The sequence below is a fragment of the Colletotrichum aenigma genome, assembly GCF_013390185.1.
Source record: "Colletotrichum aenigma strain Cg56 chromosome Unknown KSG_Cg56_contig03, whole genome shotgun sequence".
NCBI lineage: Eukaryota > Fungi > Ascomycota > Sordariomycetes > Glomerellales > Glomerellaceae > Colletotrichum > Colletotrichum aenigma.
The window spans coordinates 3,844,866-3,860,392 of NW_023500909.1; the positions used below are offsets into that span (position 1 = coordinate 3,844,866).

Consider the following 15,527-nt stretch of genomic DNA (forward strand, 5'->3'; position numbering starts at 1 on the left):
TGTGTCACCCGCCGACGCTCAAGGTCTGCGAATGCTTCTGATGACCTCGTCGAGCTTGCCGAGGATCTGGTCCTTCTCCTTAATTGCGTCCTGTCTCTGTGCCTCGGCAACCTTGAGCTCGTCTTCCAACTCCTGTATGTATCGCTCCTGATCAACCTCGCTGCTATCCAAGCCTGGCAGACTGGAAATGAGGACTTCGATTTGTTGTTCCGTTATAATCAAGTCGCGTGACAGCTCAGCTAGGCCTTCCTTGAATTCGTCCGCGGGGAGAGGGTCCACTGCGCGCTGTCAGTCAAAATGCTCAAAGGCTACCGATGAATATCTGCAGCGGTTATCGTACCCTCCTTCTGATCCGGTTCCTGCTTGACATCGCGTATCTTGTCGTTGGGGCCAAGAAGTTCTAGGTCGTGGCGTCGGTGGACGAAGTGGAAGCTTGCGACGAATTGCTGGGCAAGCTAAAGGATGTGTCAGCGATCACGGTGTCGCATGGCAAGAAGGAGGGACTATCTCTTACCTGATCCACAGCATCTTGCAGTTGAGTGAGTCTGTCACCCATGTTGCCGGTCGTCCAGTGGCCGTCGTTGACATCGATCTCAGTTTGGTTGAAGTGCCGCAGACGGCTCGTATGACGGCTGGCAGCGGCAGGTGTTCCGCGTGTGGCGCACGGGCCAGATCAATATCGAATGGAGCAGCAGAAAAGCGTGTTCGGTACGTACCCACCGTACCTCAACTTCAACTCATCGTCCCAGGCCATGTTTCTTCAATAAGTGATGGGCTTTTTGCGCCGGAACATGCCAGGACGCTTCTGCCGAAACCAACTTTGCCATATCCCAGGAGCATGTATGCTCTGCGACGCTCACTAGACAGGAAATGGTTTCGTCCTCTGCGACTTCTTCCTCATGCCGGTCAACCACGTCAACTCTCGACACGAACATCACTGAGACAGAAGGGGAAAAAAGGGCAGGACTTGCCGGTTCCCGACGCATCAACAGCAAAGCACCATGACCTTTCGTCTTTCCTAGACTATGCAGATCGAACTGGGCTTGACACGGCATCTACCATCTATGTTGGAACTCATTACGAATACACTGTATCGTCGATTCTCTCTCAATATGGAATTCAAGCTATGAGAGTCGGTGGCGTCTCAGACTATGGTGTCGATCTGCTCGGACATTGGAAACTACCGTCACGAAGAACCAGCTTGAAGCTCATCTTTCAGTGCAAAGGAGGGGCTCAGAAGGTAACTCCTGCGGTCACCCGAGAGTTGGAAGGGGCCTTTATTGGTGCCCCAGTTGGTTGGCGTGGCGAAGGAGTCATTGCCTTCCTTGTAAGCACGAAAACAGCAAGCAAAGGGGTACGCGAAGGTCTCGGACGAAGCCGATGGCCGATGGGATTCATCTCGTGCTCCGAGGACGGCATTATTCGGCAGATGCTCTGGAATCAACGAGCTGAGGAGGAAGGCCTAAGGGGAGTCGATGTCACTATGCGTCACCCCAAAGATGGAGCCGGCGAGTCGCAGGTTGTCTTGACATATAAGGGCAAGCGAGTTGGGACAATCGTTGATTCTACAGTTATCGAGGGTGGTGAAGCTGACTGAGCTCTTCCGATACACACTGGGAGATGGCCACGGTCAAGACGATAATACGGGGAGACAATGGGATGAATTGTAAGAGACTATCACAGAAAGAATGCGGTCTCAGAAGCCGTGGTGCGGTTTTCAGAATCAAAAATCTCAAGCTGCAGATGACTAGGTGTGTGAAGGTGTCATAGCAATCACCTCCGGGTTTCTCCCCAGTAGACCATTACACAACAACCCTGAACGCCTGACTTCAAATGAAAAGTCAGACAAACGTATGATATGTTGCTTTAGCTAAAACAGAAGCCGCCAACTGCTGTCAACGAGGAGCTATGTTAGATAACAGCGGTAGGAAGTAGTTAAAGCTCGACGCTACGGGAGCCCACATCCACACACTCCTCTTGCAGTGGGGCAAAAAGGACATCAACACCAAAAACATACAACACCGGGTATTCGCTGGTCGTCTCCGACCCAACTACTAATCCAGCCCTCACTGGCTTATCTATGGGAGAGCGGACGGGATCCCGAGTTTTCCAGTGGGTATGGTCGTATGTGCTCGTGGCCTGGTGTGAGGTTGACTATATTCGCTGCGACCAGTCCAGAGAGCTTTGGGACAACATCATCTTAGCAGAACATGTCAACGAGGTCACTCAAAGATACACAAAGACATATGCTGTCATATACATCGCATGTATAAGGCAGATTGGCCCTAGATTCGCCCTCTGTCTCTAATTCCCGCGTGGCGAAGTATTTGCCGTCCACTTACACCCAGATGATCTGCACGTCTGTGCTCTGCCATCTTAAACCTCTAGATCGGTGCATTAGCGCATACGACGTATTCCCCATTGATAATGCAGATGCCTTACTCTATAATCTGAAGAACTTATCTTTATGTATACTGGTAAATACGTCGTATATAGAATTAGGAGTGCGCTGACGACAGTGCCGAAGAAGCGGTCCAGTTGACAAATTCCGCTCGTCCTCAACATGTTCAACATCTTGCTGTTTTCCTTTGGGGCGACTAAGTCATCTCTGTTGAAAATAACTTGACTTACGCTGAAGTACACTTCTTGATAGTCTCTTCCCTCCCCTCTGTACTCTTATTCTGTTTAAGTCTCTGTTCTTTACAAGATGCTCGGGCGCCAACCACGCCACAATCAACTCATGTTGGCTGCGTCGATGCTCACGAATCTCGCCGAGTGTTCATCGAATCGAACTGTCACGGAAGTCTGCGTTTCGTTCGTGCAGGGTTTTCCCCAACTCACTCTGCTTCCTAACAATACCGGTTACTCTTCTATCAATGAAGGTATGTTGTCATATGATGGCTCTTGCAGCAATGCCTTCGCCGAAGATGGATAATATCTTGGACCCGATCCCAGGTCCTTCAAACACCTTCTTCCTTTGAAGTTTATATGTTCACTAAGATACTAGTATCAGAACGGAGAACATGATGGACACTGACGCTTCAGTCAGGATATTTCAGTGCGGAAGAGTGGCTCGGTCCGGCTTGCATCTTCACACCCGACAGCCCGCAAAGTATGGCAACTGCAGTGCAGATACTGGCACAATCTGGGGGCCAATTTGCGGTGCGCGGAGGCGGGTGGATGCCCATACTAGGCGCTGCGAACATTGATTCAAACGGAATCTTGTTGGCCACCACAAACCTAACGGGCCTTCAACTAGCCGACGACCGCAAGTCGATCTCGGTAGCGTCCGGTCATAATTGGGCAGACATATACAACTACCTGTCCCCAGACGGTTTGGCAGTTGTGGGTAGTCGCATCGGCGTCGTCGGGGTTCCCGGATTCATGTTAGGAGGAGGAATGTCCTTCTTGGGCAACCAGTATGGATGGGCGTCAGGGAATGTTGTGGGCTATGAGGTAAGAATCTCTCTCTCCCCAGGATTGTATGATAAGAAAGACGACTAAGCGGACATAGGCTGTTCTATCCAGCGGGTCTATCGTGTACGCCACCTCGACGAACGAATACTCTGATCTCTTCTGGGCACTTCGCGGAGGCGGCAACAACTTCGCCATTGTCACGAGGTTCGATCTCAAGACATACGAGATTGAGAAGGTTGCCGTTGGCAACGTGGCTTACGGCTCCGGCCAGCGTGACTCCTTCCTTGCCGACCTGTACGACTTCTCCCGGAATGGAGTGCAGAACCAACGAGCTTTTGTCCTCCCGACCATCTCCTACGTCCCAGCCGCGGGGCCTAACGTTACATATTCGGCGACGCTGTTCTACAACGACAACAACGAAACCTCTCCCTCCGTACTGCAACAATTTCTCCCCCCGCAGGTCATCCCGAAGACCAGCACTTTTGCAACCCGCACTCTGGCTGACTGGTCAGCCGAGGCCGACCAGGGCTTCGACCAGGTGCACGGCCAGAACTTCCGATTTCACGGCTTCACCATGTTGTCGAACCTCGATGCCTTGTACACCGCGCACGACGCATTTTTTTCAGCTTGCCCAGGAACGCGGCCCAGAGATCAAAGGGTTCATCTCCACGCTTGCTATGAACCCTGTCTCACGGTCCTTCATCGAGACGAACCGGGGGGCTGATCCGGCTGGCGATCCTATGGGTATTGACAGCGATGCAGGGCCGTACTTTATGTGTGAGCAGACCTTTTCTTGGTCGCTCAATAACGACACTGGCGCCATTGAGACGCTCATTGCGGACATCAACTCAGAGATGAGCACCAAATTAGGAGACAAGATGGTTCCTTTTCTGTATCTCAACAACCCTGGAAGTGGGCAGGATGTGTTCAACACGTACAACGCCGCAAATCTGCAACGGCTAAAGACCATCAAGGCCAAATACGACAACGGAGGAGTGTATACCAGCTTGCTGGTGGGAGGGTTCAAGCTATGAATACTTCGCGAGGTCTCACACAGTTTAGGAGCATGCCATTGCTCGAGTCTAATTGATGTGTCTCATTCCGGGGCCTGATGAGCGCATTTACGAGCCAGGAATCTCGGCATTTTTATTCTGTGTACATTATCCAGCAAACAAATGTCAGCTGTTTTGTAGCAAACCAAACTATGTCTCGCGGGTGATTCAGCACAAATACATCCCATCGTGTTCCAGTGAGCTGCTAATCTCACCGGTCGTTAATAGTATGAGATGTGTATACCAAGTCTCCCCATACTTATCTAGGACAACCCGGTCTTCTTTGTGTCTACCTGCGTTCACTGAGGAGCCCTTCAGGTTTCCTGTATGATATCTGTTGACACTGCTCATGTCAGGAGCATTGTATCTAGAGCACCTCCAAGAGTTAAGACATCACCAAATGAAACTATGGCAGAGCTAATATCCCACGGTCTGATAATACGTGCTAGCACGGCCAACTTTGAGATTGTGGACAAAAAGAATTGGGTCATAGCCCGATTGGACAGTGACTGAGATGATCGAGATTGCAGTCTATGTGTCTAATCGTATTTTGCGTACATTTTTTATGGATACGAGCTAGTAGCCCTGTAAAAGAATGAAACGAATGTTTTATTACCAACAGTTTTGGTAGTTGATGCCACTTGTGCTGTGTTCTGCCTGCTGCTGTACTGCTGTGCTGCTGGAACAGGAACGGTCAGTCACCGCCGTGAATTTCAGAGCGTTGAAGTATTCTGCCGCCCTTACCAAGGTCACAGCATGACGAAGTCTATTCAAAGCATCTGCCGATGCAGGCATAATCATGGCCGCAAGCTCCAACTCAGGCGGTCCTCTCATCACGCTCGTTGAAGCAGTTGGCGTAGCAGCCATAGTCATCCTTGGCGCATCCAAAGACGCACTGCTGCGCAGCCGACTGGCGGGTTTCGAGGCCGCGCTTGTCGAAGCACTGGGAAATGCAAACGTAGTCGTGACCACAGGCGCCGACGCAACCGACGTCTTCGCCGCGAACATTAAGAGCTGCGGAGCTGACGCTGACGGCGAGGCCGGCGATGGTGGCGAGGAGGGCGGAGAGCTGCATCTTGACTGAAGATAGAGCTGCTTGGAAGGCAAGTAAGACTGTTTTGAAGCTGAAAGATTGCGCTGATGAGTTGGTTCAGGCATCTCCAAGAACGACGATGAAGGCGAAATTAAATACTCCAAGAGCTGGGAGCACTTGCAAGAGCGTCAGTCGACTCTGTGAACCATGCTTTCCACTTCATCCATGAGATACGACGTATTGCCAGTGAGCTCGAGTTCACAATGAGTCATTATCCATTCGACAAGTTTGTATCATTCCCATCGCATCTTGCCAGACTTCTTACTGGACATGGTCATGTTTGGCAACTTGTCTGCTGCGCCATGCTCCCAGTTGTATCCATAGGGTGATGTACGCTTGAATTTTGTAAACAGCTTGCCGACCATCCGAAGGTGAACAAAGACCTCGCCGGTACCTTTCATGAATGGGAAAATACTGTCGTGGGCAGTGGGCTGATTGTGTGTGTATGTCGAGGAGTGGTGCTCTAGCATGGTTGGACCCTTTCGCCAACTTATTGCAACTACACATACAGTTGTCCAGCGCAGTCGTCTCTAAACCAAGGTCCAAATTCCCCCCCACAGAGGGAAATTAGATATCACAACGTACCGTATGCTTTGACACGTCGTATTGGAAATAGACCATGCGGCGTACATCGGAGGCTGAGCTGTGGGGAGATCGTGGCCCATCTATCCACTCTACGGCCCCTCCGCTGTTCGATAATCCGTAAGAAGACTCGCGAAGGCGACCGACTACAGTGTGAACCCTACTCAAACTATATGAAAAATTCTCAAGTAGCTGAAATGTCGGTGGAACCGAGCTGATGTGACGACAGAGCGTTGCCGGGTGCCTAGAAATCTCCAAATCTGCCTGCTCAAGCATGTCTAGGGTCAATTAACTTTCCTTGCGTTGATAGGTGAGGGTAAGACGGAATGCTACCAGAAACCAGTCTTACACCCAGTAATCTTTTGACAATGCCCGGGAAAGCAAGTACGACTGATGTGCAAAGGTGTCGCGGTGGCGGCTAGCTTTGCACAACAAGCGCCATAATGCTGACGGTGAGGCCGAGTACTAGAGGGCAGGGTTGGAGGTTCTATTTTCTAGCAATATCGTCGGTGTGGCCGCTATGGATATCATGGCTTTGAATGATTTGACACACATCCTTACACGTCCCCGCGGACCTACACATCCCAGACGTCTACTACCGTATGGCTGCCTCTCTCCGTAGTACCGCAGTGCCGCAGTCAGTACTAATTGAGTGGAATCGCTAATCTTAGGCGTCACCGTGGTCATTGTCTGTGGCATATTTTAACAGTCAATATGAGGAATCCGCATGCGGCTATCTAACCCTGCCCACCTGCCGGTCTCCCCTAACCCGAAGAAAACAGCCCCCTTCGTGAAGTATTCCTCGTTCCTGTCGCTGGGGAGCCTGCACACACCTGAGTGTGCCCGTGTAACGCAAATCGAGTGCCTGGTAAAGATGGGGTTGTGTGTATGCAGTTTTGAGAGTGTTGTAATACATAGACAATCGAGAGAGGCAAGAGGGTATTTCCTCTTCTCGAGAGGAAAAGCCCGATCCCAATTACGCCAAGTATCCAAGCTCGTCATCCTCGAGCCGTTCCAAGTACTCCTTGTCGAGGAGAATCTCTATGCACTTCTTGATATCCGAAACCTTTGGCACGAAGCGCGACCGAATCTGGTTGATAGTTTCGCTGACGAGCTGCGTGTGCTTCATCTTCTTTCTCGCCTTCATGATACGAACGATGGCAGACTGTGTGGCTTGTTAGCATATGTCAAAAGGTGAGTCGGATTCGCCAGATACGTACCTGCAACAACAGCTTGCGGTCCTCCTCGATCGTCTTGTTGGTCTCCACTTCCTCCTGCTTGGCTTCCTTGGCTCCTCCGAGGTTCAAGTTCACTCTGATCTTCTTGCTCTTGAAGTCGTAGTTGAGCCTGAAGCTCTTGCCTGCCTCGGGCTTGCCATCGGGGGAGATGATGAGAACCTTGGCCTTGAGCAGGATGGCCAGAGCCTGGTCCAGGACCTCAGAGCTCAGCAGGGTCACACCGGCGATATCCTCGTAGGTGTGTTTGTCCTTGTCGTTGAACATGAGCAAGATCGCCATCTGATACACCGACACCTGGAAGGTGTAGGGCGTTTTGCTGTTCTTGCAGTACCCTGCCTTCAGCTCACCCTTGCACAACTGCCAGAGCCACGTCAACTTGCGACCCTCGTGCCTATTCTTGTAGAAGCGAGCGAATCGCTCACAGTCCTCATTGATCTCAGCGGGTGGAGTGAAGCTGGTGTTTGGTGCTGTCAACGGCCAGAAACCGGTACCCAGGATCGAGTACTGGGAGTCCAGAGCGTTCTTGGTAATGCCAAGACCCGCAACGTGCTCCTTGAAGCTGACGTTCAAGTCCTTGGAGGTCTGCATGTCCTGGAACATTCTCTGGAGCTTGTTCGTGTACTCAAAACCGCACGCCTCTTTAAGCTTACTGATCATGCTTGTCTCTGCATCGTCCGACGAGGAGTTACTGTGGACCAATCTGCGAGCCAGCATGCGGGAGTAGAACTTTTGGAAGACGTCCTTGTCCTCGATGTACTTGAAAACGGTCATGATCTGCGTGAGAGTGTTCTCAAGCTCGCCCTCCTCGATTCCGGTGCTGCTCTTGCGAAGCAGGACATCCGTGTACTTGGCCAACAGCTCAGGAGACTTGTTGGAGCCCGACTTGCAGACCTCGTTTCTGTTGATGAATTCGCGGCAGGCGTTGTCAAGGGATCTCGTAAACTCTGCCTCGGCTTCGAAAGCTCGCGTTACCAAGCCCGAGTACTGAGAATGGATCTCCAACAGCGCATCGACGTAGACCTTGGGCTCCAGCTTCTCTGCATCCGATGCCACCTTCTGTACTGCTCCCAGACCGGCCTTACGGACATGAGTCTCGAATCTCTGGCGGAGAGGATCCAAACCTTCGGGAATTCTCGACAGAAGGTTGTACATCCTGGCCATGTCTTCTTCTCTGTCGTTGTCGAGAAGGACCTGAAATTCGTCTCGCAAGAGCTGGGAGTGGTCCGCAATAAGAGCTTGGTTACAAGTCTTGCGGAGGGGATTGATGATATCAGCGTGAAGATACATCTTGACGCGCTCCTCCTCCTCCTGTAAACGAGCAGCAGCCTTCTTCATGTATTCGACCACGCTGTTCTCGGCCACGAACTGCTTAGACTCATTCTGGTAGTAGGTCTTCGTATGTTCTAAGAACGGTTTCTCGAAGTGGAAGCGGTAGACGTCGAGGGTCGACTTGGTGGGATCGGAGTCATCGAGGCCGAGGGACACGAAGGAATCAACAACTTGCTTGATCTGGCCGTACTCGATCGTCTCGCCATTGCGTTGCTTCTCGACGAGCTTCAACACCGCCTCCATGACCTTCCCAGATACGTCTTCGAACAGCACCCTACGCCATTGGACCAAGTGGAGCGTGTAGACGTCGTAGATGTTTTTCTTGCCCTCGTCCATTTCACGCTTGACCCAGTGTCGGTTCAGATACCGGAACAGGTGGTGGATGTATTTGGCGGCGACCGTGTATCTGTTCCATTCTTTGATGTAGAATGTCAGGAGAGCCTCGTCGGTGTGTGTCTTGGATTGCTGGACGAGTCCTTCGAGGTGGGACTTGAGATATTCGATGAGCTTATTGTAAAGTTCCTCGCCAAGGAGGTGGGCTGTTCATTCCCAGTGGTCAGCACGGGCACATTCTTGCATGCGAATCTTGGCTGCTGACTTACCTCCTCTGTGATTGCCAGAACCAATACTTCCTTGAGGCACTGAGAGCCCAACGGCCTTCTGAGATGTACAAAAGTTGTGGACGGCACTGCAACTAGGTCAGAGTGGTTCAGCAACAATCGATCAGCGCTACCTACGTATATACTCCCATGTACTGCGGCACGAAGGAGACGTCAGCAATCTTGCATCAGGCGGCAAGCCCGCAGAGGGAGGGAAGGCGCGGGGCAGCGAGGGGACTCACGATCTGCATGTCAATACCGCGCTCGAGATCCAGCATGATACGCTGGATCCCGGCCTCGAGATATTTCCATCTGCAAACAGTCAGCGCGGGTTGTCGGCCAGCAGCGAAGCCAGAGGCGTCGCAAGGCTGCAAAAGTCGACTCACGTTGCTCCGATGTCCTCCCTGTTGGGAACCGGAGGCATCTGCTGAACTGTGGGCGCCATCTTCTCTACTGTCAACACCCGAGGGTCTCGAATCGTATCCGTAGTCGTCGTGTATCTTGTTCGGCAGAAGAATGTGGCGAGGCCGTCGTGGCCGTTGATGGTGGGGATAAGATGTTGGCCGACGGGAGGTAGTCGACAGGAGGTTTCGCGGGGAGCGGGGTGCTGCTCTGTAGAAATAGAAACTGTTAAAAAAAAATCTCGACGTAAGTTTCGGTGGACGGGTCAATGAATGGACGTGGTGTCTCCGGTCCCGCGGTTGCCAGAAAGGTGCCGAAGAATCAGGACGTGGTGATGGACGTGGTCAGAAAGGGTGGCGGCACCAGGGTCAACCTCTTTCGCATCAGGGTTGGAAGCAGAGGCGGGCGCGGTTGAGGGCTGTTGGTCGCAAGGGTTTGGGACGTGATGGAGGGATGGAGAGAGGGGAGCGAGGTAGGAGAGAGCCGGCTGCCTTACGAAGTTGGAGGAGCTGCGTGGGCAGGACAGGAACGCGGCGCCCTTTGTCTGAGTCAGAGCGGGCAGGAGGGAAGTGAGTACGAAGATATTCTGAAAGGGCAGGAAGAAGATGGAAGCAGAAAAGAAGGAAGTCGCAGCCTGGACCAGAACAGGTCAGCGCGTTCAATCAGGCAGAGGCAGGTAGGCAGGCAGCCAGAGGCAGTCAGTGGATGGATGCTGCTTTGGGTGCGTGAGTGCTTGTACGGCGTATGGAGGCGTCCGGTGGTGGAGGAACTGAAGACGGGCCACTGACACTGAAGTCGCACTGGTGGATGTCCTGGGCGTGGGACCTTCGATCCATGGGCCGGTCGGGGGGACTTGTGGGGCATACCTGAATGAGTCTAGTTTGCGGTTTTGCCGCCTCTGACCGCCCATCAGCCTCAAGTGATGCACTCTGGGAAAGGCAAGGCGTGCTTTGCGATGCCGTGTGCTTGATTAGGCGCCCATGGGCTGCCTACCTAGTTGCCAGGGGGTGAGATCGATCAAGTTAAATGTATCCTCCGGGCATTTTCAGCCTTACTCCATATCACTTTCCCCAGGTTGCTCGAGCATCGCCGACATCTTCAGGCTGAGGTTGTGATGGCATTCCAGATTGGCTCTTACATGCATAATCATGCATCACGTGGACAAGACGTATTGACATCCCTTTCCAGATACGTAATATTCAAGATGATGGCTGTAATCTTTGGTCCGCTGCGTCCAATCGTGTCAATTCATGAACATGTCTCAATGGCCTGCTGCTTATTGTTGTTGAATGCCCCACGCCCGTCCGTCTGAAGTTGAAAATATACACTGCAGTAACCTTGCAACGCTGTCCTGGTCTGCGGACGGCACCGGACAAAGCCGCTCGTCCAAGACCCAAGGAACCAGTGCCAGCAGTTGCAGAGAGGTCTAGGGGCTGCTGGTATGTATGTACGGCACGCTTGGACCAAAAAGAAATGAACTGCGTCAGGTTTTCCACTCATGTTCTCTCGCCTCTCCACTGTAGCCAAGATATTAAAAGTCAGTAAGACGGCCCATTTTTCCCACTCAAAGAAAGAGAAGCCCAACATCCACTGGTGTGACATAACACATGTATTGAAGTAATAATCATTAACAAAGAAGAGCCATAAAGAGCATCCGCACTCCAGCTATAGTACAGGCTTTTAATACACCGGGTATACCCAACCAAGAGAGCCCAAGGCGGCTTGTCCAGCTACATGTGATCGTGAGAGCTTTCATCCTCACCTCCGCCAAGTCGTTGTACCGTACGGAAAATATTGACCACGAAGTTCATGGTCCACGCCAGCAGCCCTACCAGCTGGAAGGATGCCAGTGCCTTTGACAGGTGCCTCGCTGGGCCTGCGTCCACATTATGGAAAACCAGAGATTCAAACGCCAGGGACGTACTGGCGGATTTGAATATGATGAAGAAGAGGTCCAGCAGAATTAGGGAGATCTTCTGCACAGCCGGGCGAAGACCCAGAGGCTTGCCTGTGTACTCGTCCCAGAGCATGTAGCCGATGTAAGGCAGTGCGACCGTATCGACTGCAATGGCCACAATGCTTTGTGCACGTTCAGGACTCGATCCGCTCTTGGCATTCTCTACCTTATAAATACGAGCTGCAATCGCAAGAGCAATAATCGATGTAACCATGACCGTGAGTCGGAAGGTGAGAGGGATCAGGTAGTGTCGTAATACCATGGACCACAGCCTCTTCCAGATGGTCTTGGACTGTTTCCTCCTTGAGGTCTTACTCTCCACGTCTCGATGCATCGTTTCGTCATAGCGCTTGTTGAAGTCAGGCTGCAACTTATCCAGCACTGATACGTCCACAACTTCCGACTCCTCGCCCTCCATGTGCCCATATGTCGAGGATTGAAGGAAGTCTCGCCATGCGGCGGGCGGGCCTTGTGTCGCTGCTCGGTGCTTCGAGACGATGACGGGATCTGCGGTCCGCAAGTGGTCCCATTTTCTTCCGTGCTGTGCTCCTTTGCCTCTGAAGACGTCTGTGAGTTTGATTTTCGGGCGCGTGCGAGAGTTCTCTAGGAACGGGTCGCCGGCGAGGTCAACGTAGCCATCTCGGGATACTCGACGATCGGGTTCGGCGGGCGCATGATTGTGCTGAGGAGGAACGGCCGGCGCCGGGGGTGAGAGCAATCGCAGCTGGTCTTCTGTGGCCTGGCCGTATCGTGTCTCGTAGGAATCGATCCATGCTGCAAAGGGAGGGTAGGTCAGCAAGGTGCGCAGCCAGCCACGACCACCCAGCGAAAATCGCCTCGAGGGTACTTACGAGGGAGAGACCGTGGGGCCCTCAATCGCGAAGCACCTGTGTCGATTGCAGTGCTACTGGTACCGACGGAAGCTCGGAAATCGGGCGAGCCAAAACTGCCAGGCGGGTGACTGGCTGTGCTCATCGCGGTCGCAGCCGCAGCTGGGGCGGGACTGGATAAGGGCGACTATGCCGAAGTGGACGGGGACTGAGAGCGTCTGGGGTTCAACGCTTTCTCAATCGCGCGGCGGAGGGCTCTCATATTATATGCACTCCGCCCTCCGGTGGTAGCGGCAAAAGGTGGATGTATCGATATAAGGCGCGTAACAAGACAACGCAGTGTGCTGTTGGTGCTTCTTCAAAGTCGAAAGGGAGGTTGGTGCGAGAGCACAGAGGGTAGAAGCGAACTCGAACCACACACACAGAGGATAGAGGGGAAGAGAAGGATTATTGAAGGAAAGGCGCGAAAGGAAAAGGAAGGCAGGGAAAGGAAGGGTAGAAAAAAAGCAAGGAACCTTAATAACGTAAGGTAAGGTACTGGATAGGTAGGGCGAGAGAGCGCGTGACGGGAGGAGGGACAGCCGCAGCAGCAGCGGCAGCAGCAGCAGCAGCCGTTGGGTTGAGTGAGTGCGTGCTGAGTGCAGGTGGCCGGTCGAACTCAACGGCGGCGGCGGCTGTGTCTCGTGGGAATGACGGGCTAGCGTTGCTGGCCAGCTGCCTTTGCCCTGCTTGGGTCCTATTTCTTGGCTTGGCGCCGTTGATTGATGAGAGGTAATACCGGTGCTGACTCTGGGTGTGGCAGGGGAAACAACACCACCAAATATAAGGGCGGCCGGCATGCAGCAGCGTGCGAGAACAGACCACACAACACGATCCGATCTGATGGACTGGTCGTGATGACGGAGAGGTACTGTAACGTATGAAGCGGTCCCGGGCGTTTCCAGCAAACCGGGAAAGTGTGCAGACAGAGAAGTGAGCGCCGAGTACCTGACGCACTTCCTTTCGCAGCGCCGCGCAGCGCAACAACCTCGAGAGCGCAGGCAACGGAACCTGCAAACAAGGGAGCAGAGAATGGGAAATCGAAGAGAACCAATGGAGCGTGCCTGAGTGACAGGTAAACCGCGGTAGCACTGGAGCAACGTGTGGATCCCCCTGGGGCTGGTCGGGCTCCTTCAGCGTCAAGGTGGTGGAGGTACGTACCGCCTATCCGCGGACATTTTTATCTGCAGAGGGACCTGGACAGCCAGCTGAATGCGAATGCTCATTCGCACCCTTCGCACCCGGGCAGGCACACCTCACGTCGCCTCGCGCCGTGAGCTCGCAGCCTTTTTAGCGGGTTTCGAATCCCAACTTGCGCCGCGCCATCTGGGACTTCTGAAAAATTCGCAAAAGATAGAGGGGCACACGGAAGCCTAGCGCTTCCTGGGACACAGGTGGACCCCCCGGACTGATTTTGCAGTGTGCTATTCAGGGCCTATTGGCCCCCATGGCTACCCAACACCGCCCGCGACTGGGGATCCCGATTGGACCTGGATGCAACCACTGTCGAGGCTCCCGGGGCATCCCTCGTGTACCGTCCCAACACTGGATCGCCAATTCAGCGCACCACTTAAATCGCTCCAGCGACCTATGACGCCCATGTGCGTCACTCTCTGGCCCAGGCTTAACCCAGGAAGCTTGACCCAGAAGCTAAGATGGATGACAGGGGCCAGGGCTGCAGCATCACAGCTTTTGCCGGGTTCAGTGCTGCCTTCAAAACTCGCACTCCACGAACTGCGTCAAAATTGCCTCCTTTCACGACAAGGACCACAGAGGCCGCCCGCATCGCGACTTTTCGACAATTCGCCCCTTCGCTCTCCGTCTTGTACAAAAATCGCCATGAATCCTGCGGCCATCTAGTCCTATCGAGCTTCACCGAGCCGAGCCCTACCCCCGCCCACCGCTTTTCACCCCTCCTCCGTCCGTCGCAACTCCAGCCAGTCGCCGGTCGCAGATCCTCGGACGACGACGATTACGACGACGACGACATCCGTGCTTCTCGATCGTTTTCCCCCCGCATCCGCCTCTGAGCCTCGGCATCCACGATGCGTGTTTACCTCCTCCCACTCACCACGAGCCGGGCTCTGCTCTATTCCCAGCGACTCAATGTAGTGACAACAAACAAGCAAGGCTTGGCAGACAAGGTATCCAAAAAGGCATCCAAGCTCTGGGCCGGCTGGGAGGCCAAAGAAAGCGGGTGGCAGAAGAAGGTTGTCAGCTATGGAAACTATGCCCTTCGCCGAATTCCATATGAAGAGTGGGGTCTGAAGTCCGTCCCGCCAGTTTCTGCACGCCGCAAAGACGATGAGCTCAAGGGCAAGGAAAAGGTTGAGCTGGTATACCCGGACGCAATCATCCCGACGACCAAGGCCGAACAGGTAGTCAAGACGTTGGCGACGGAGCGAGATGCCTTGCATAGAAAGAAGATGCTGTGGTGTCTCATTGGAATGCCTATCTCGGCGCCGTTTGCCCTGGTACCGGTGTAAGACAAGCCGCGAAGCCGTTGTTTCACAAGAAATACTGCTGACATTTCTTTTTATTAGGATACCTAATCTGCCTTTCTTCTACTTGGCGTATCGTGCTTGGTCACACTGGCGCGCTCTCGAAGGAGGCAAGCACCTCCGATTCCTGTTGGACAACAAACTCCTGGCTCTGAACCCGTCCAAGCTTCTGAACGATATCTACCACCCATTAATCCCAGCCAACACATCCCCAACGCCATCGAAGCCAGCTACGGGCGACGTCAACCCCCTGAAGGGCAAGGACGAAGCCGTCAAGGATGAAGAAATCCTCCTCTCGCAGGCCAATGGCCAGCGCATAGCCAAGGCCCTCGAACTGCCCGAGCTGGGTGTCGAGATCGAGAGGGCCATCTGGCAGGTCAACCATGCCAAGAAGGTCAAACAAGAGGAAGCCGCAAAGCATGCCGACGCCGACGCTCCAAGGGATAAAGAAAATTCCACGAGCCCGGGTGAGGACGAGAAGAAGTAGT

General features: G+C 53.3%; 5 protein-coding genes across 5 annotated transcripts; 2 read left to right on the forward strand and 3 right to left on the reverse strand.

The window, feature by feature from the left end:
* Positions 1-18: 18 nt before the first annotated feature.
* On the reverse strand, positions 19-754 carry srb-7 (Mediator of RNA polymerase II transcription subunit 21; the record flags this gene model as incomplete). The annotated part of the gene is made up of 4 exons (XM_037320248.1): positions 19-278; positions 341-455; positions 515-632; positions 717-754. 4 exons carry the CDS (start codon positions 752-754, stop codon positions 19-21), a joined length of 531 nt encoding a protein of 176 aa, XP_037181102.1.
* A 1,953-nt stretch (positions 755-2,707) lies between these two features.
* sol5-6 (Bifunctional solanapyrone synthase) lies at positions 2,708-4,451 on the forward strand (the record flags this gene model as incomplete). The annotated part of the gene is made up of 4 exons (XM_037320249.1): positions 2,708-2,882; positions 3,050-3,456; positions 3,515-3,955; positions 4,044-4,451. 4 exons carry the CDS (start codon positions 2,708-2,710, stop codon positions 4,449-4,451), a joined length of 1,431 nt encoding a protein of 476 aa, XP_037181105.1.
* An 835-nt stretch (positions 4,452-5,286) lies between these two features.
* On the reverse strand, positions 5,287-5,544 carry CGCA056_v004995 (uncharacterized protein; the record flags this gene model as incomplete). Its single annotated transcript, XM_037320250.1, has 1 exon — positions 5,287-5,544. The coding sequence occupies one exon, from the start codon at positions 5,542-5,544 to the stop codon at positions 5,287-5,289; it is 258 nt and encodes an 85-aa protein (XP_037181104.1).
* A 1,576-nt stretch (positions 5,545-7,120) lies between these two features.
* CUL1 (Cullin-1) lies at positions 7,121-12,644 on the reverse strand (the record flags this gene model as incomplete). The annotated part of the gene is made up of 8 exons (XM_037320251.1): positions 7,121-7,309; positions 7,365-9,250; positions 9,314-9,399; positions 9,449-9,465; positions 9,553-9,622; positions 9,697-9,922; positions 11,637-12,443; positions 12,521-12,644. 8 exons carry the CDS (start codon positions 12,642-12,644, stop codon positions 7,121-7,123), a joined length of 3,405 nt encoding a protein of 1,134 aa, XP_037181107.1.
* Positions 12,645-14,583: 1,939 nt separating this feature from the next.
* CGCA056_v004997 (Uncharacterized protein) lies at positions 14,584-15,526 on the forward strand (the record flags this gene model as incomplete). The annotated part of the gene is made up of 2 exons (XM_037320252.1): positions 14,584-15,020; positions 15,082-15,526. The coding sequence occupies 2 exons, from the start codon at positions 14,584-14,586 to the stop codon at positions 15,524-15,526; spliced, it is 882 nt and encodes a 293-aa protein (XP_037181106.1).
* Between the last annotated feature and the right edge of the window lies 1 nt (position 15,527).